This window comes from Lissotriton helveticus, chromosome 12 (genome assembly GCF_964261635.1).
Source record: "Lissotriton helveticus chromosome 12, aLisHel1.1, whole genome shotgun sequence".
In the NCBI taxonomy this organism is placed as follows: Eukaryota; Metazoa; Chordata; class Amphibia; order Caudata; family Salamandridae; genus Lissotriton; species Lissotriton helveticus.
Window position 1 is genome coordinate 87,381,990 of NC_136073.1, and position 21,859 is coordinate 87,403,848.

General features: G+C 43.6%; 1 protein-coding gene across 1 annotated transcript in view; it reads right to left on the bottom strand.

The window, feature by feature from the left end:
* Positions 1–17,036, bottom strand: part of LOC144798758 (extracellular calcium-sensing receptor-like) — a 92,679-nt gene extending 75,643 nt beyond the window's left edge. The window contains exon 1 of the mRNA XM_078669778.1: positions 16,762–17,036. Coding sequence (XP_078525904.1) covers positions 16,762–17,019 — 258 coding nt within the window. The 5' untranslated portion in view covers positions 17,020–17,036. The remainder of the gene's footprint in view (positions 1–16,761) is intronic.
* Positions 17,037–21,859: the final 4,823 nt, after the last annotated feature.

Here is a 21,859-nt window from a genome sequence, read left to right on the forward strand (position 1 = left end):
GTTCCCCTGTTGTTCTTACTGTGGCCAGTAACTAAAGACCCTCCCTTTTTAGTACCTTTCTTGAGATTAGCTGCATGGACCTTGGGTCTGTAAAATATTCTAGATGACCTAGATCTTTCATAAAGTCACGAATAATCCTGACCCAGGGAAATTTTAAAGCCCCATCCAATTTAAGACAGTCCTGCAGAATATCCCTATTTAGCTGGGTCTGCTCCTTTACCCAGATACTATGCCAAAATAGTATCGGTTCCATTTTAATGAGGTCAGAATTGAAGGGGAGATCCAGCTCCTCATGACGAACATAGGAAGATGTACAAGGAGAAACGGATAAAATATATCTTAAAAGGAGTTTTCAACTTGTTTCAATGACAAAGTATTCACAAAACCCTACACCCCGGCCCCATACATTACAGAGGTAATGCACTTGGCTTTATAGATTTGTAGGAGCTCCCCTGGAAGTTCTTGCCTAATTTCTTTGAAAAAAATGCAAGGGCAGTAGATGACCGAATGAACACCAGTTTTCTAGCAGATATTGTTTGGGCCCATGTATCATTGTGGTTGAATAATATATCAAGATATGAAAAGCTCTTGGTTAAAACTAGTGTAGTGAAGGCAGGGCCTTGTTTGCGCACATCTCTTTGTTAGCCTAAGCTCATTAAAATTTAAACGCCATTTTGCCTTTTTGCCACTTTTGCACACAACACTGCATGTAGCTGTTGTTGTAAGTCTGACTTCGTGAATATCTTCACATGAGAAAGGCTTGTTTTCAACATCCCTAGACTTACATCGCACAGTGGGATCTGAAGCCTCCAAGGTTATCATAACAATGTTTAGCTGTAATTCGTGCTGATCGGCTCACGCTTAGACACAACATGCACGTAGCACCAGGGAGACAGAGTGCTTTTGCAGGTCCTGATGTGATTCACTCCTGCTGATCTTAGAGGTATGGGGTCCCCTATTCAAGCCTAAGAGACCTTCTATATTTTATCAAACATAGTTCCTAGCTTGGGAGGGTGGCATACAAGGCATTATAGGACCTGTTTTCCCCATCATTATAAAATTATTTCTCCTTTTGTGTTTTATGGAATTGGAACAATGCTGCTTGTATTATTTTTAATCATATGCCTGCTTATGCTTGCAAAAAAACTGCATCTTAGAGCATGTCGTTAAAAATAAACATTTTAAACTTTACCGTGTCCCTTTTTTACCCATGTTTTGGACTGGTATGAGAATAACAAACGAAAGAGTGTTCTTGATTCCCACCATTCCTGAGAGTAACCTAAGTCGCATGTTCTGGGTTGTCTAATCATTGGTACCTTTGCTATAGGATGAAGAGCTAATGTGACACTGATGCTAGTCGGTTAGGGGTTCTAGGTACTGAGGTGAGTTTTTTAGTCCACCACAATTCACTGAGGTCCTGGGTCTCTGTGCACAGTTCTGTGTATGAGCAGAATCCCTGCAACATGGCGCACCTAACGTCGTGGTCTTATTTTGAGACTCTCGAGTAGTGCTTATATCGGTCCACGACACCCTCACTATTGTTTCCGGTTGACGGAGGTGACGGATTAACCTACCTATAGTTTCATAGGTTTTTTCAAGCTTGATAATTTAAAAAGGTTAGTACTTTGAGTTACTACCCATTAGTGCTACACTACATTTTTTTGTACTTCTTCTCTACTGTGTCCTTATGGCTGACGTTGACATCCCTCAGCATAGTAGGGTCGCCATCCGCAGTCATTTGCTGACGTTTGGCGTCACAGTGGATGGCATGGCGATAGTTTTCGTGGTGAGTGCTGGAGCAGCATACCCGTTCAAGCATTTCTACTCATGGGTCACCATTCCCGCTGTCAATGCAGATTCTGGTCTGTTTCACGTTTACACTCCCACGGCCGTGCCTCTAAACTACACCCTATATACGACACTGGAGATTCCTATTTCAGCTTGGCAGCCTCGAGTTTGGTTTAATGGCGCCCTTCCCCAATCAGTAACGCCGGTACGATCAGGCCCTTTGTCAATTCCCGGGGGCCTCGTGGCCGGTTTTGGCCGGTTACACTCCACATCCGCATTATCTGCAAGTAACTATAGATCAATTGCCTGCGCTCTATGCATCCCTCGTTGGAGTGCATCGGGCTCTTGTGCAATATGTCTCCTACACGTCTAGGCGGGGCCACCTGGTGTGGCGGCGCAACCAGCTGGACAAGCCGGGATGAAAATTAATTCTTTCATGGTTAATTGGGTCATGGCCAAGCGGCCTCAAGATAAGGATGATTTGCCTTTTTGGCTTACTGAAAGATTTGACCAGCTGGAAGCAGTATTTCCTAATACGTCTCCTATTGAGAAACACAGGATCCTTACGATAAGTTTGCAGAAAAACTTAACACCAGAGGTAGCTGATTGTGAGACCTGCGGTAAGATATTTGCGACAGTCTATACTAAGTGCTTCGGCACTCCGTCCATGGCTGTCTTACCCTACTTTATTAAGCGTGTCCAAGATGAACACGGAGGAGAGGCGGCTGTTGAATTGGGAATGAGACTCGTTGGAGTGTTTGAGGTTGTCTTCGAGCTAGTCCTTGCTAATGTCAAGGGTGAGTGGTGAGCTTCCAGGTGTCTAATGCTTTGTGTGAAGTCCCTGATGCCGATAAACCCAGGCAGTTACCAAAAATCATTGCGGATGCTTATAAGACCATTGGCCGTAATAGTTTGTGTGTTAAGCCTTTTGCTAAGATAGCAGCACAGAAGCAAACTAAGGTAGCGACTTCTGATAAAGATGATCGCCCCACTTTTCCAAAGCAAAATTGGAATAAGAATAAGAAACAGGGGAAAATGCAACAGAAACAGGGGGTCACGTCCTTCATTGCCAATACCTGTGTCTACTGAGCGTACTTATAATTTGCGCGACCGTGCTAATATAAAGTCACCTGATCGATTTCAGGTTCCTGAGCAATGTTCTCCTTGCTCTTTGCAGGATACATCAGTCTCACAAACCAGTGGAGGAGACGGCGGAAAAGGTCAGGGTGCCCAACAAAGCTGTGAGCAGCCCCGCAAGACTGAAGGTAAAGGCAAGCAGGACGACTTTCAGCATCATTGACCCCAGTTTCAGAAGAAGAAAGTTGGTGCTTCAATAGCGAGATATGCCACGGATAGTGAGAACACAGCTTCGGAACCTGACATGGGCACTGACGCTGCTAGACTGCGCAGTGGAAATTACAGTAACCTGACCAACCACAATTATATCTTTTGACCTTTGGCTCCCTTGGCCACATCTCATTACAAAGGATTTTGATATATTAATGTTAAGGCCAAGGTCCTTCATGAAGGCAGAGAAATTATCAAGATGCTATTAAAACTGCATCATCCGCATAAAGGAGAGCAGGAATGGGTCGACCTCCGTCTTGTGGAAAATCTTGTCCTCTCCTGAGTAATGTTTCACCCAAACCGTTAATATAAAGGTTAAAAAGAAAGGGGGCCAGTACACAGCCTTGCCTGACCCAACTCCTAACAGGAAATGCAGCCGTGTGCTACCCCCATGCCAAAACGCACGCTAGCTGACGCACCACTATAAAGGCGCCTTAGAAAAATTATAATATTTGGGGCAACCCTCAAAGCCACGACGACCTCCCATAGTCTATTGTGCTTGACTGTGTCAAATGTAGTGAGGAGGTCCACGAAAACATGCCCTAGCGTATTTCCATACTAAAATTGCCAAATTTTATCTTTGCTCCGTTGTATCCAGCCCCTAGCAGAAACCATACTGCAGGTCTGATAAGACCTGGGTATCTTCTGCCCAATCTTGCAAACGCTCCAAGATCACACGCCTGACCACTTTTACCATTGAATCGAGTACAGAAATTGGCCTGTAACAACCAGGATTTTTCCCGTCCCCTTTTTTGAAAATAGGGACAATAATTGGCTCCTCCCAGGTCTTAGGCATTTGAGCTTGGCAACTAGCGTTGATGACCTGGGTGATAATCGGCCCCCAGAGAGTGATGTTAGACTTAAACAGGTCCAAAGGGACACCATGTGGCCCGGAGGCCTTACCAGCCTGGCTTAATGCAAGAGCTCTATTCACTTCCTCTGAAGTGAATTTCAAGTCTGCATTTTCATAATTTCTCTTTACACTGTCACTGTCTAGCAGGTTGAAGTTACCTGGGCCATTATACACCTTTGAAAAGTACTTAGTCCCGGCCTCTTCGGATATAGCAATTTCTTTTGAAGGACCATCACTAGCAGTTAAAAACGGGGCCTTCACTGCTCTCCAGAATGATGTGCTAACTTTTATTTGTGCTGCTAAGTGAAGGGATTCCCAGGCTTCGTCTCTCAAGGCACTCTTTCTCTCTTTAATAGCCTGCCTATACTCCATTCTTGCCAACCAGCCATTATGTGTGATTCTCAGTTGCCTGTGAAACTCAAGCTTCAAGATAGAGCACGCACATGTACACCTTGCATTAAACCAGCCCGATCTTTAAATTTGTTATGCTGTTGGGCAGTCAATAATTTCCTAACCTTGTCTGATATTTCATTGAAAGTCACTAAAATGCTGTTATGGGAGGCTGTTTCACACAGACAGGTATCTATGGCAGATTTACAGTTTGTTACTAATTGTTTGGTCACTGCCACAGGATCCAGTTTAGACCATTTTAACCCCTTCGATGCTTGTGACGGAACCATTCCATCATCAGTCACGGCTGAGCTGTGCATATGACGGAACGGTTCCGTCACGACCGCACCCTGTTCTGGAATGTCCAGCACAGGGGCGGAATCGGCGCCGCACGGAAGCGGTTAAGGAATACCTGTTTGTTTTGATGAGTTTAATTTCACCTATATCCTGAGTAGCATTATTAATTCTTTTTGGTCTATAAAATGGAATGTTAACCATAAGGCATAGAGGGAAATGATCACTCTGGGAGTTATCTCCAACTTTAAAAGAGGGCAATCTAGAAGCCTTATTACAGGAGACTAAAATGTAATCTATTGTAGAGGCTAAACCCCTTTTGTTAAAAGTATGAGGCATCGGAACAGGTGTTAAAAATAATTCATTCGCAAAGCCCAATTCAGTGCTGGCAAGCATCTCATTAAACAACTCCCCCGCTATTGAATGACAAAAGTGAGTGTTACACAGACCTTTTTCATTCAAAAAGCTGCGTATTCTATTATCCCCAGAGGGGCACATTGCACAATTGAAATCTCATACCAGGATTGTCATGACATCTTTTGGACTAACATTACTGATGGAATTCAGATCGCCAGCTAAGTTTTTTAATACCTGGGAAAGTCTGTTTGGAGCGATATTGTTATAAAAATTAGCTACAACCACACAATGATTGGCATTTAGGGACAGTTTAACTACTTGGTAATATCTTTTCCCCAAGTGCCAGTCAATTTTATGTATTGCCAACTTATTGGAAATATATGTGCAGAGACCACCCTTTGGTCTACCCCTAAACCCATAACTGCGTGGGTATCAAGGGTTTTAAAACCATTGATATGAATTAGTTCTATGGACCAGGTTTCTGCAAACATAAATTATCACAACTCCGGATAAATTCAGACCATACTGGGTTTTCTATCTTTGTGCACAATCCTACAATGTTCCAGGAAATAACATTGCAAGGAAGTTTGCCATATTTGTACGATGGGGCTAGATTAAACAGACCTAGATCTATTCAAATTATGTTTGCAAGTTGACATTGATAATTGGGTGAAATGCTTACAGGGTGCAGACAAAGAGGCCGCACACCCTGTTATGTTTCCCCTTGCTTGTGCCTCCCATTCTAAGTGATGCGTGTTTACTCCTATCTCTGAGCTTGTTGGTTCTAAACAACACTCCTGTTCTGAAACTCCCCGTCCGCTACTCTCGACCAGCCCATCAGCCTGATTTAAATGCTGAGCCGATAAGAATAGTCAATTAATATCTTCTAGAGTATTGAAGACATTGAATTGATTGCTGGTCGGTACTGCATACCTTCGCTGTCCTGCCCCAAGGAAATGTGCTCCCTCTAAGGGATATTGTCTGAGCTTGTGTGGTTGGTAAAAGAAACCCAGAGGTAGAATATTTAACCCATTAGAGCTGACGGGCCAAGTTCCCGCCCTTTTTAGTATAATTTTAACCAAGCTAAAGGTTAATACTATACAATCTGCCTCCAATGACTTATTAGAGCTCCCAGCCCAGCCAATGCACCTGGCCATCTTAAACTCCATAAACAATTTGTTAGTTATGCCTGTCTTCGCACTTAAAAAGTGCACAGACTTGTTTCTTAAAGTTGCCCAATGCTCAACTTCGCCCAATGGTAAGGAAGGAATATTATACAAAACAGTTGTATACGGGGTGACTTCTGGAGAGAGATGCAAGTTCCTCATGCCTGACATATTTCCTCAGGCCATGTTTTGGTGCCCTTGATTCTTTGGACTCTTACCCCTATTGCTCATGATATGGGCTTCACTTCCTAGGGAGACCCGCTTTGGGACATTCACCAACTGCTCTTTCCCTACACATGTGCCCTGTTTATGGCGTAGTTGCTCTATTTGGGTTACGGAGGGTTGAGATGCACTTAATCCTGATGGCCCAGCCCTAGGCGAGTTGTTAATCTTTCCAAATTTGGTGGTGCATGATACTGCGGTGCACTAACACTCGCACAGTTATCATCAGGTTGATTAGGTAAAGGGACCTTACTTATACTTGGATGTGCATTTTGCAACATTCACATGGAGCATGCAGAGTCGAAGGCACAGTATTTACAGATTTTTCCAAATTGAGTAGTCTCCCTTCTATTTGAGTGAGTAAATGCTTTAATGGATTCAAAAGGGATAAAACAGTAGATTCTAACTTTTTCCAAATAGCCTCCTGATCTTGAGCTGGGATTGAATTTATATGCCCAGTATCCTTCACAACTGTATTATTCTCCTGCGTAATTCCTCTCTCCACTATTTTGGGATTTACCCCCCTGGCCTTTTGAGATATGACTTTGTTTATTCAGACCCTGCCCCTTTCTTCTCCTGGATAGGGGAGCAGGACTACTGCCTGCGTTAGATTTAGCATTCTGTCCTCTAGTGGTCACAGTGGGTCTGTGCAATTTATTAGTAGCCTCTGTGACCTCGGGGCATCATTATCATCTAAATCAATTGCCAAGGGTGGTGGAGAGCCATTCACAGATAAATTGGGAACCTGGGTACTATTTGCTACAGGGGTAGTCGTTGCAGAGCGAGTATGGAGGAGTTGGGGCTCCAATGAAAGCCTGCGCTCTGTAAGCTGTATTTCATGTATCAAAGCTGACTCACCCCTAATAAGAAAGGCATCTAATGTCCCTGCTACCCCCGTCCATTGAAAGATTTACGTTTACTCATAATATAGGGCCCCTCTATACAATACACAAAATATAACTGACAACTTATACCCTTACACCTAATCGATATTTACACAACTAAATGTCCTCTTGCCCGAAAAATGAAAATAATGTGGCCCAGCCCGGCGTGCAGGCAGCTGAGGGTTGTAGTCTGCAGAACCGGGAAAAGGCAGCAAAATGACTCCTGACGGCCGTGGTGTCAAAGGGAAAGGCAAGTTCTGGCTGAAATGGGCGTACCAAGTTTCAAGAGGAGTTGTTGTCCATGTCTCTCGCTGCTAGTCAGCTCGCGGGCATATTTTACAATTGCTGACAAATTGACATCTGGACTTACTGTATCATATACAAAGCTATGATTTATCAAAAGGACTACGATCGTCATCTATGAATAAGTCTGAAAATACATATGGGTACAGACATCCGAACCGGCAGACCTCCGGTAAACCTCACAAAGATCATTAAATATATTTATTGCATGAATCAGGGTCGGGAGTCCCGCTTATCAGCAGAGTGTATATGCGCTTATTCCTGGTATGCGGAGTTGAGAGAAACACAGGCGTGTGATGCTATGCGGCCGCCAGTTTTGGGTTCCGGCACCCGAGGCTCTGGTGAGCTTCACCAAAATCATTAACGGTTTTAATTACATAAAACAAGGTGGGAGCACCGCTTGACAAGAGATTGTGTGTACGCTTACTCTCTGTGCAAATTAGAGGGGTCCGCGATACGTTGAGAGTAAGCCAGGAGATCACTGTGTTTACCGTGCTCACAGCCCTACCTCCATTTGATATCACCAAAACAGTAAATAAAAAAAAGTCACAACCCAATTCCAACACTGTGCCATGGAATATCTCAAAAACCTGTCGTTCAAGAGGAAATTGAATATCTCCCTAAAGCCAACAACGAGGGACCAAAATACACCAACGAAACATCAACTAATTTAGGATTTGGGACACAACTAAATCAAAGCGAACAACAACTAGTGGCCCTCCAGCCAACAGCAATGGCGGGAGTCAAACCTACAAAACGGGAAAGAAAGCATGCAAGGAAGGCTAGGCTTAAATATAACAAACAATCTTGCTCTGCCCCGGTCAAATTATTTCCACTCTTTGCAGCAAAAACACTCATGGAAAAGAAAAAAACTCTAGCCTCCTTGCCCAAGGCTGGAACCCTTGAAAGTGACCAAGTTCATTCTATTCAGTCCTCCTTTTCAAAGAGTCAGGGCCTCAGCCATATTGCCAAACCTCAAACTTCCCCTCAAACCAATCAAGGCGCCGGAAGCCCACCACTAGAGGACAAAGCCATCGAAATTGCAATCCTGGCCGTGCAGCAAAAAGGTAAAATAACATCATATGACAAGGAAGAGGGTGAAGCAGTATATAGAAAAAAACAGCAATCAGTGGGAAATAGAAGCCCAAGGAGCAGCAAAGGCGCAAGTATCCAACAATGCGCACTTCAACAAGCAGTTACAAACACGGGGCCTGACGTAGAAAAGTATAATCAACCTGCGGCGAAAATGTTGGATGCTTCAACGTCCCTTAACCCTCAAAACCTCCCCAAATTTATCGCCGTAACAATAAGCGGAAAGAATCGCCACTGTAAGCTTCATCACCAGGATCAAGTGGTGCCACGAACAGGGAAAGTGGCCCAAATATCATCAGGAACACCAAACACCAGGCTAGAGGTGCCAACCACATACACGGCAGAGTATGAACGAGAATGTGGTCAAAACATCCCGCAAATCTTAACATCAAACGGTGGAAGAAAGGAACTCGTACCCTCTTCATACGAAAAGCAAGTTCGAATCAGATGAGTATGAACAGAAACTGTCTTTCATCCCGGAATATTCGTCAAAAGGCACCCAAGATACACTAAATAGTGGAAACCTTTTGAAACTCTTTCACGAAATCCCTGAATTAAAAGGAATTCATTCGTGTGACCTCACTTCAGTGGAATTTAAGGAAATAACTGGGAGGGGAGTGAAGGAGTCTCTGACAACTTGGTCGTCCAAAGATTTGGTGGACAAAATAGTTGCTATGAGTGAAATATTTGGGGCATGGGGCATTAGGCTTCAGGCACATCAATGCCCAAGGTAGCCACACCCCTTTCTAAGAAAACTAAATGATGTGATAAGCCCAGAAAAACTCAAGCCCACATGTGTCCGTGGTGCGCGTTCCAATTCCCCGGTAGCTCCCTCTTGCAAGAATAGGCACCCCAAAAGTGAATGCCCTGGTAATACCGGGGGATGCCTACAGGAACTCAAGGACTGGTCCTGGATCCCAAGAACGCTGAACAATAAGTATTCCTAACCAAGCAAGAAAAAGTATAACATTAGCAATGGAAGATGCCCAAATAGCCAATATCTCGCTCTGTTCGTGGAACGTGCACGGCTTCAGGGACATCGGACAAGACCATGAAACCGTATCATTCCTTATGCAACAACAAATAATTCTGCTCCAAGAAACATGGATCATGGGGGCAAGCTCAATACCTGGTTTAATTGACCATCACTGCCTGGCAGAAAGACATTCAAATTACGGCCATCTGAGAGGGGGCTTATCAACCTTCATCACTCAAAAATTGAACTGGGCAACGGAAGAACTAGATACGGGGGCAAACTGGATTCAAGTGATCAAGGTAAGCAGCAAGGAACCAACTAGACAACTCCTATTAATCAACGTCTACATCCATCCGGAGAGAAAAAAGCAGGAGGGCAAACATCTAACCCTAATAAAGTTATTAAAATCATTGCAGAAAAGCCACATGAATACTCAAATAGTGATCTCAGGCGACTTTAACAGCAACCTTCTAATGACTGATCGGGGAAGAAACAGTAAATCCTCTCAGGGTGCGACCGAGCTTGTGTGCAAACTAGCGGCCCTCGACATGACAATCATAAACGGTAAAGTTTTGGGGGATTCACCAGCCGCGGCAACATATCTGAGCGGAAAGGTCGCCTCAACAATAAACTTCATAATATTCAGCAATAACCTGCTTTCACAAATTAACAACTTTAGAATTATACCACGAGCTGAAAGTGACCACCTCCCGTTGACTCTGAACCTGAAGAACAAAACAAAGATTGCTCAAAAGTGCAATACCATCATACAGCCGCCTGAAACATTCAATCTTCGTAAACTAAAATGGCGAGGAGTGGCCCCACAATCAATTCAGGAGAAAGTCAAGGCTTTCAAAGAAAACCAAGGCCCCGTACTAGAGCATGCTCACGAACGCCACTGGTAGCGACTGGCCGAGTTTTTGGTATTTAATTTTCCAGTTTCCACAGGAGGGATTTCAACAAAAGCCACTAGAAGGGATCCGTGGTTCAATCAAGACCTCAAAATGCAAAAAAGAGAGATCGCAAGAGAAGTGCGACGTCTACCTCGTGCAGCAAAAAAGGGTCTAAAACAAGAAAAAGCAAAGTTGCACGTACTAAGGCGCACGTACAGGAGGAACCTGGAAAGAGCAAAAACAGCGCATAAAGGGTCCATCTGGCTGCAACTATTATCTGCCAGTAAAAAATCCAACAGTAGCGATTTCTGGGGCATAGTAAATACAATAACATCTGGACCAACTCTTCAGCAAGAGGCAGGAATTGGTGCTGATATATGGAGTGCCCACGTGAACATTTACCCCAAGAGCCAGACCACGAACAGAAGGAAATCCAAGCCTCATCCTCTCCGGCCGCTGCAGAAGGCATCACATCTCAATCAAATTCACTCATCAATTAGCCAAACTCCCTGACAAACGTGAAAGAGCTAAGTGGCCTCATAAAGAAACTAAAGTCTCAGGGAGCGGCTGGGCCAAACGGCATACCGAACGCAATTTTTAGGAATAACCCAGAGATGTGGTCGTCCATCCTCACCCCAGACTTCAACGTGATTTATATGCAGTCCAACATCCCGGCTTCCTGGAGGGGGACTATCATCCACCCCATATTTTAAAAGGGAGATTATCGTAAGCCGGGAAACTATAGACTAATCTCACTGATTGACGTCGAAGCAAAACTGTATGCTTCGTGCCTGCTAATCCAGTTGCAAGGTTGGATGGAGGAAAAAAACATCATTCCCAAATTCCAGACAGGATTTACGCACGGTATGAGTACTTTATCCAACCTTGCCACTCTAGCACTTTTGACGGAACAAGCTCAAAGAAGGAAACTCCTCCTGTTCGCCTGTTTTGTGGACATCAAATCCGCATTTGACATAGTGAGCAGGAGTCATCTATGGAAAAAACTCAACAGATGGGGCTTGCCGAACATACTGCTTAACGCCATTATTACTTTGTACACTGATACCTGGACAAGAGTCAAGCTGGGAAATGGGTTGAACACCACCGCAAGTATCCACACACAAAACGGCCTGAAGCAAGGCTGTGTCCTGGCCCCCAGCCTCTTCAACCTGTACTTATTTGACATAGCTCCATACATCGAAAAACCAGACTGCCATCCCCCGAAATTAGCTAACGAACCGGTTGCAATCCTATAATATGCGGACAACATAGTCTTGCTGAGCCAAACCCCAGTGGGGTTACAGAGATCAATAAACAATCTGTTATTCTATTTGGACAAGTAACAGCTGGAGCTAAATAAAGAGAAAACAAAATCGTCCGCCTAGTTGATAGCAAAAAATTAAAGTTCCAATGGATGGTCAATGTTGAAGAAAAAAGTTCATACAAATACTTGGGCGTAACAATCGGGCAGGGTACAATTCATGAAGAACATAAATTGGCCCTCAAAGCTAAGGCCCAATCACTGATCTATGCTTATAGATTAATACGTAAAAAAATGGACTGCCCGAACTATTCGCACCTGCTAAAAGTAATGGCCGCCCAAATCCAACCAAGTTTGTCCTATGGCTTGGCCCCTTGGTGTGGCAAAGACTTGCACCTACAGAATGAGTTACAGTCGTAAATTTATAAAGCTGTTTATGACCTGCCGAAATGTGCCTCGCCTGCCCAGGTCAGATTGGAATTGGTCTCCAACATCAGAAATACAAGGGAATGAGTAACTTTATAAAATTCTGCTACACTCTCCGCTCTTCCGACCCGGGCACTCTGAACAGCCTATGCTGGGACGAAATTAAGGCGCAGAGGGAGCAGGAAATGCCAAACTCCTGGGGGAGCTTCCTGAGTACTCCTTGGTTAAGATGGAACTTCCATCAGCATGGGACAAAGCGATGGATAGAGAATCCTTCAACAAAATAATAAATGTCGCGGCCAAAAAGAAATCTTTACTGGAGGATAAAACTCACCAGGAGGCGGCATGGAAGGACAGTTATAAAATCATACAGGTTCTCAAAGCCACAAGCCTATCTATCTGCCCACTTCAGCTCATATCTAAAAACGAGCTTTTTAAAGTTTAGAATGGGCGTGCATGACTCTAAGGATCGATACCCCTCATGGAAACCAGCTTTTAATTCAGAATCCTGTCGACTATGTGGATTTAAAAAAGAAACCCTAATCCACTTACTATGTGCCTGTCCAGCCATCCAAATATCAAGGAGACAGTACCTGAAACCTATCCTTAATGAACTGAACATCCGGTCTAGCAGGCAAGCAGTCATACGCTGGTTGGAGGGCTCGTCGTGTATCCTGGCTTGCCAAGGAGTCAAATTCATGAAACTTGTCAATAGTTTCCTATTGCAATGTGATGAAGACTAAATACTAATTCATGTTAAATCACCCCCACACCCTTTTCAAGGGGTATATTTAGTTTAAAAAAAAATATTTTTTCGATACTTGAGTTTTAAAACTGTTAAAGTACTAAGGGGCTCATTATGATGGAGGATTTTCCGCATCCTCCGGGCCGGCGGAAGCCACCGCCGGCCCGGAGGATGCGGAAAATCCTCTGCGGACCCACCAAAGACCCACCGCCACATTAAGATGGCTGGTGGGTTCTGGTTTCAGTCCGCCGCTTTTCCGCCGCGGTTGACTTACAACCACGGCGGAAAAGCTGTAACATGGCTGGCGGTGTCTATCAGACACCGCCAGCCATATTAGGATGGCGTAAAAGAGATGCTTTTCCACGGCGGCTTTTCCGCCGTGGAAAAGCATGTGTAACTTCACTGCGGGGGGCCCGTTGCGGGCCCCCTGGGTGAAAGGGGGGTGGGGGGTGCACATGGGGGGTACCTATGGTACCTCCCTGCATTTGTATGCAGTAATCGGCAGGCACCGCACGGTGCCTGCCGCTTTCTGCATACAAATGCAATGTATGCATTTTTGACATTGCGGCGGGTGCAGCTTGAAGCCGCACCCGCCGCAATGTTAAAAATAGAGGATGTGACCACCAGGGTGGCGGTCACATCCTAATTGGACAGGAGGGAACTCCGCAGGCCATGCGAAGGTTCCCTCCTACTCTATGGTCGCGGACGGACTCAAGTCCGTCCGCGATCATAATGAGCCCCTATTTTTACAATTTGAATTTTATAGCGATGTATTGTTTGTGAGATAAAATAGTGATGCATTTTGATCTTCTTTTTATTGCATGATAATGCTAGTCGCCTGTGCATATGTATTCCATTTTTTTAGGGGGCTTTGTAATGATTTTAACTAAACAAACAATAAATACTTGAATTGAATTGAATTGAATTCCAACACTGATTTATACCAATGGGGAATATTTATATCTTTAAAATGACACCAAAATGACAAGACTCCAATGTAGGTAACCAGGAGATAAGAATTATTAAGTTTAAATATAAAAGTGGGTTTTCTAGTGCTTAAAAGGGAAAAGCGCCAATCGCACCTATCTGATCATGCTGGATCAGTTTCAAATTAAAAGCTTCTGGCAATTCACAATGGAGTGAAGGTCAGATATGACTAGCAGTGGGGCCTGGTTAAGCTTTAACCTTCTAACTTAGTAACTTTTTTGTAGCTTTTTCTCTCGAAATCTTGCAATTGAGTCTTGATCTGGCTTTCGGTTCAACGACACCGGCCTGCCCCAGTGCAATGGATCAGAGAGACCTGAAGATCTTGTTTTTGTCATTGCTGGTGAGGAGCTTCGGAGATTTTAGCAGGTCAAACCTGCACTGTCAGGCTGAGTCGCGGGTTGACGACGCCAGATTGACACTCATTATCAGTGCTGGTCTTCTCATGGAGCTTTTTCTCAAAAGTTGGCAAAAAGTTACCAGTCTTTCAGATCTACTTCTGTAATGTTCATGGAGAATCAGAATAGTTCACAGCATCAGGCAAATGTTCAGAAGCTCTGGTTTTCCTCTTGGGTCTGGGAGTCAAACTCCCAGAATGCACCGGGTCAATCCAAGTAAAATCCAAGTCAGCTGGTGTTGTCCTTGTTGTGTATGATATGTATGCAGTTATTTTGTCCAGCACTTTTCTGCCTCTTGTAAATTAGGGAGTCCACTCCTTTATCCTTTAAGACAAGTAATGTTATTTTGTTGTAAAGCCTTGAGTGTTCAGCAGGTGCAGTCAAAGGGTCCAGCAGGGCTTCTTTTCAAGATGTCGTCAGGCAGGGATATGAGGTGCATTGCAGCTCTCCCATAATTATTTCAAATTCTTGCCTGGCAGGTTGTGGGCACCCATAATCAATTAGGTTTCTGTCCCAGATTGCACAACTAAAAAGAAAAAAAAAATGAGAAGATCTCTCCTTGTTGTTAAGGTCTGGCTAGCTCAGCTCAATGGCGTGTCTAATTTTTCCGTGTACTCCCCTTCTAGCCCCTCTCCTAATTAAATTAGAGAGGCTCCCATCTGGCTGGGGATCAAGGATGTGGGGGTGGGCCAGGTACCTGTGCTCTCTGGGTTTCTCCCTTTGAAGACCAGTTTATCTCTACAGGCCCCTTCCTGTTTTGGCACCTGCAGGCAGCATATGTCCTCCCACCAGATGGTTCTATTAAATTAACCTGGGGCCTCTTCACATGAGATCAGGGAGCAGCTTGACTCAGGCTGTCAAAGGATGTCTATTCAGACGCTGCTGCTGCAGGGCTGTTTTAGGCAACTTGGGAAAAGCTAGTTCTAAAACTACTTTCCTGCAATAGTTATAATAAATGTGATCTAGGCAAACTGTTGGATTTATTGTACCTAATATTTGATACTGATATCTATTTCCAATCAAAATGTAGACTTTATTAAAGATTAATAAAGCCTCCCAATATTAGCTTATGGCGAAAGCAGCACTACAATCCGGAATTCGACTTTGGCAGTTTTCCCTCACCAGGGCATGTAAACTATCTTTTACAATGTCCCTGCTTTTTTATCCTGCACTTGGGGGACCTAAGGCATGCCTTAGGGGCAATTTATATTGAATAAAAAAGTAGAAGTAGACTTTGAAAGTACTTTTAATTCCAACATCAAATTTGGGCACAGTTTTCATTTTAGGGCTGGCTTTAAAATGACATCAGTCACCACAACAGTGCATACGTATGTGCATTAAATCTACACGGGTCTTTAAACTTCCCTGCTCTATCATACACTAGGGTCTTACAGTAAGGTGTCATAGCCAAATATAAGTATAGTAAAACACCATATACTTTTTAGGACAGAGCACTGGCCCTGGGCCTGGTTAGCATTGCCAAGGGCAGTTTCAGATTTCAAAATCACCACTATCAATAAAAAAATAGGGGTTGATCAGGGCAAAAAAGATTTCCTATAATTTTTTGAAGTTCAGTAGAGGTCTGAGTTAGGTGGTGAATAGAAGGTCTGCGATGATGAACCTTTGCACACTTATGCTTCACTGGCATGCCCATACACAGACCATATTTGCAGCAACATGAATGGAGCCCCCTCCAACCTTCATGTTTGACACATGTTTTCCAAATCGGATACACTATAAACATGTCCTTTCCCACCCAAACGTACTAGGCAAGGTAGCCTTAAACCCAGACAGTGCGCCAGAGCTACCCCAGCCTTATAACTGTACTGTGTAAATGATACATTTTCATAACATGTGATCCATTACAGAACAATTTACAATAATTAATAAATACATACAAACAATGCCATACTACTGTCCACTGTATTAGTATCTCAATGGCAAGCTCTATAGTTCTGGTGGTGATTGCATTACAGCCATTGATCCACAGTGCACAAATGATGCATCCGCAATATGGTGAGAGGTACTACCCAAACATATTCTGACAGGTTAAATAGGGGCAACATCATAACCATTAACTGTCCCTTAAAATCTAGATTATCTGTTTTCAACAAACTCTCAAGATGAAGACAGACTAGGGGTCAATGCTGCAGAAATGCTATAAGTGGAAATTATTCAAACCAGTTATTGATTTTGCCACTGGCAATAAATGTATCACTAGTCCCACAGGTGTTGTTTCTTCTTCAGCAGGTCCTCCCCTACAGCAACCAAGTTACTGAACACTGACCTATCATAGTATAATACTTCATCTGCTGGTACGTTCATTTAAACACAGTCTGACAGATTTCTTACTACAGTGAAGAGATTGCTACTGTATCTCACCTGGGGGTATCTGTAGAGGCCCAGAATATGTGCCATAAGCATGGAACTTGTAGATATTGCATCACCTATAATAGCTGTCGGTGGGCGACTCCTCCAGCACTCATAATTTGGAACTGGTGCCTTTTGTCCAGAAAGCTGCCAGAGGATCCCTTCGATTGCTTGTTGTACCACTGCGCAGGAGTCATAGATCCAGAAGCCCAGGGTGATGTTAGGTAATATATCAGGATTCCCATTGATTTCCTCAAAGGCAAACACCATGGCCTGCAACCACAGGAAATTCTCTAACAAAAATCTGCATTGAAACATAAATTGCAAAGATCACTTTTGAGGTTTGTGAATAAATGTATTACTATTGGCAAGACATTTGTTTTGAAGGTTTTGGTATTATATATAATATTTAGCAATAGTTACAATGTAGATTCACCTCTTTTTTGTCTCCATATTAATGATACACTACTTTATGGCTTGGGGGCCCATTAAAAGTAGTACAACTACAGTGAAACACCGCATCATTGTCTACAACTGGGGCATATTTGGTGGTAAGGAGGAATTACAGTAACTAGTTAATATATTGTGCCCTTTATAATCCTTTTGTACCTCTGTCCGATGGTGATTGGTATGAACCAGTCCAATTTACTCCCTCCTTTCACCATCACCACCATCATACATCCTAGCATTTCCTAGTAATGAGTATTACAGTGCCAGAGAGTGTGATATGTGTGGCATCCTCACATGGGCAATGCCATATCCAAACTGGACTTATGGCATCCAGGACTGTTGCTTTCTTCTAGGGGCACAGCTTATCTTCAACATCAGTGTGGCTTAGCACCCAAGTACTACAGAAAATATCAAATTACTTGTTACATAATAAATGCCTCTGATATCCTGTCTGAGATTCATCTCTAAAGCTCTAGGACTGCGCCTTAATCACATCCCAAAGGTTGCCCTCTACTCCCTATAAAGCTCTCACGCTGACATATAAAATCCAATACTTCAGAATCTCTTGTTAAAGCAGAATTCAGACTCTACAGTCACATACTTTAATCATGACCTATAACCTCTCCTACTCTTCCAATGCTGGCAATACACACATCTCTGCCAATCAGCTTCAGTTTTAGTTGGTACAGTACTCGGCTTTGCTTTGATGCAACACGCACAACTGTGACAATACATCTGAATAATGTAAAGGGTATGTTTCCTTCACAATGAGTCATTTACATGGACTTACATTTACACCGCTTTTTTTTCAATGTGTTGTAAAATCTGAGATAATGTAGTTACATGGTTACATTCTATTTATGGGTGAAAATTAGATTATCATTAATGTTTTGAGAATGTCGTTAATTTTTGGTTCTAAATCAAAAAGTTATATAGGGGCAAAGGGGGGAAGAAATTTATTTTGAAAAAATTACCTTTACATCGTATTTCTTTCTTTCTTTATTTTTAATAAAAAAAATTGTAAGAAAGGGTTTTAAAACACTGATATGGGGCAAAGTGTGGCAAGTAATTTAATTAGAAAATATATCTTTTTAAATTTAAAATTAGAATTCTGTTTTTCAAAAGTAATTTTGTAAGGGGCAAAGACTGGGAAGTAATTTAAATGTAAATACTTGAATTTACTAATTAAATTGTTAAAGAACTACATTCAATTTAAGAATAGGTATTTATAGTGATGTAAGGGCAAACACCGAGAATTAATTTTATTAGATTGCATTCATTACATTTTCGATTACAAATAGTAGCAGGGGTTGTTCTCTGTTCCATGCTGTTAAGCCGCTCGCCGATCTCCACACAAGCCTTCCCTACATTCTGTACCATTTCTACCAATTTATTTGTAGCCCGCCAGGCTTTTTTCCATCTGCCTGGGCCTCTGCACAATGTTCTTTGATCGACTCTAGAATCAAGCCCAGAGAAGGGTTTATATTAACTATCCCTTCAGCCTGCTGACCACAAAGAGGAGTTTCTGCCTGAGCAGGTGCCACCTCCGCTGATCGCAGTATCCTTGTATAGGAGTAATCTCACTTCAGGCCAGTGCGAGTGACATGTCTCCCCCTATTTTTCAGAGGATCAGTATGGCCCTTAGAGCTCCTCTGATGTTTTTGGCATTTAAGGGCAATCTTGGGTGCTTCAAGTGTACTACAGTCTGAAGTTGATAAGCTTTCCTCTGTTTCGGTGCAGCTAAAATTAGAAGCTCCCGAATTGGAGTCCTTCATGAGTGGAAAAAAACTCATCCCATCAGATATAATATCGGCAGCAAGTGACCCTCCGAGCCCTATGGTACATATCGACCCCCCAGAAGCACCACTAAGTGAAACAGGTTGGGAGTTAGGTTGAGAGTCACATGCGGTCCTATGTTCTTTCCCAAGGACCCTCTGGGTCATCTCTCTGGGCACTTATCTAATCTGATGAAGAAGCGCTGGCTAAACAGATCATAGGTACTCCATTGTCTGCCGCTTCGGTCACCGCCTTACTCTTCTCCAGATGTACTGAGGTGAGCTCAGACGTATCATTAGGTAGGGTTTGTTTAGGTTTCTCACAGTCTAGTTCTTTAAGGGGTTCTTGAAAGATTTGATTCCCCCACTCCATCCCTAATTTTGAAAAAATCTGTGGTAGCTGACTAGGGTGATGCAGGAAGGAGGGCTAATTTATCTCCATAAGGGGTCAACGCCACTTCTTCCACTGTCTTAGTCACTGCTGTTTCTTTGGCCCCAGCTTGTACACGATCAGTTATATTCCTCCTCTTCCCGCGGGACTCATTGGGCTTACCTGCATTCTCCTAGATGTTGACTGGGGGAGACTCCTGTCTTGACCCCTGCGGCTGAGCTGTAGTCTGTAAAGCAAGCACCCGTCATTTTGGGAGGTATCCCACCGGGCTCTGCAGTTCCCTTCCCCAGGAGAGAGCCAGATACCACCCTTCTCTCCCTCCGGGCGAGTCCTAGTCTCCCTACATCGAAGCCGGCCCACACCTTTAGGGCGTTGCAGAAAAGACCAAGCAAGCCTTGTGGCCAGCGCGCTGATCAGGCCAAGATTGCTCCTCTGGCGAACGCCTAAAAACGCTGCTGGCAACTTCCTCCTGATCCGGCTGGAATTCCGGCAGCCCTGCAAGCTGTCTGTTCATCCGTCGCATGCAGGTAAGCCAATCTACGGGTGATTCACAGGGTGGTAGGGTAAGAGCTCTGATGCGGTGATCCTGCACAATTGCCATTTTGCTTTTGGGTGTTCCCTGCTGTGCAGACTGATCTGACACAAATGAGAGAGTAGACAACAGCTCATGATTCACAATTAATCAATGCCATGTGGAAGCTGGAGGATCTGGAGAATCAACAGAGAAGAAACAAAATCTGTTTCCTTGGGATCGAGGAAGGCTTGGAAGGGGATAACATTGAATCTTTTATCCAGGACCTTCTAAGGGAAGCTTTTCCAGACCTTACAGGGGGTGACTGGGAATGTGAAGTCCAGAAGGTACACCTGTTTGCATTTGCTTGTTACAAAAATACACAGTTTAGCAAAGATTAAAAGCAGACGAGGAGCGTCTAAGTTTTTTTTGGTAATGTCATGCTGCGGCAGGCCGTATTCGAGAAAGCTCGCCCAGAGGCTAGATGGCTATATAAGGAGACCTCTTTTTTCATTTGCCCAGATTTCTGCCATATAACAGTGGAACGCAGATGGCGTTTACAGCAGGTAATCAAGCGTTATCAAGAGGCTGGATGCGAGGCTATTTTGCTCACGCCTGCAATGCTGAAAACAATAGTCAGAGGGCCTGTCAAGTTCTTTACCTCTGAAATCCAAGCCAAAGAGTATTTGGATCAGGTTTTGGCTGAAAAAATAAATGTATTGATCTCCCGAGTGCTTTAGTTAAGAAGGTGCGGGTTAGACTTTATAATGGTCGGTTTCTTTTCTCGGGTGGCATACCTCATCTTCTCCCTTTATTTATTTACTTTTTTCCTCTTTTTTCTCTTTGACATAATAAGTGTTTATTTCTTGGCTGGTTCTTCTCACTTTAGGCACTATGTTTTATATTGGGATGAGGGGTGTGAAGGGGGTCTAACGGTGGGAGCTTATGGTGTTTCTTGCCATCCCTAGCACACAGACCTGGTTGGTCTGGGTGCTTTCAATGGTAGAAGGGGAGCGGGGGAGGTGGGAGTTCCAGGGGGTGTTGGTTGGGGGTCCAAGAGGAGGGGACATATGTTGAAAAGTTGGTATGTAAATTGCAGCAAAATTGTGTTTACTTTTCGGATTTTTTGGTAGCATTAAAGGATGGAGTACAGCGTGTACATGAGAATAAATGGGGGAGCTCTCTTTGGCAGTACATTGCCTCTACTAAATGTGGTAGGGCATTCTGGATGACTAAGATAATGCATCGGAGTAATGGCTAAGCTTCATATTGCCACTATCAACATCTCTGGGCTAAATGATAGTGCTAAAAGGAGAAAGGTTCAGGAAGATCAAAAAATCCTACAAGCAGATGTGTATTGTCTTCAGGAAACCCACATAGAACAGAATGATTGCAATATGCTGAATTCTCTTGGGTTAAAGGTAGCTTGCCACACAACTCAGGATGTCAGGACTAAGGGGGTAGCGATGTTAGTGAAAAGGAATGTTATTACGCCTGGGAGAACTGCAGTGGATAAGAATGGTGGATGGGCAATAATGGAATGCAGAGCAGGTAGCAGTTATTTTACATTATGCCCAGACTATGCTACAAATTCAGGCGATCCTGGTTTATTGAATTTTTTAACTATTGAATTACCCTTCTGGTCAGCACCATATGTAGATTGTGGTGCCTAAATATTAACGGGTCTGGAGGAGTCTCTGGGGATAATTGTGTATCCAGCATGGGGCGCAAACCGCAAACTTTGAGGTCTCTGGTGAATTTTTCTAGGAGATATTGGTTTGGCGGATGTTTTGGCTCAGTTTGAAAGCTCAGGAGCCTGGATATACCTATTATTCCACCCCCCATGGCAAGTTTGCCAGACTGTATTATTTTCAAGTCTTTACTTAAGGAGGCTCAGGTGGAACTTTTTCCCAGGGTGATGTCGGACTATAATCCCATTGTGCCTGAATTTCCTCTATAGGATTAGGAAAGAGAGGGGATGGA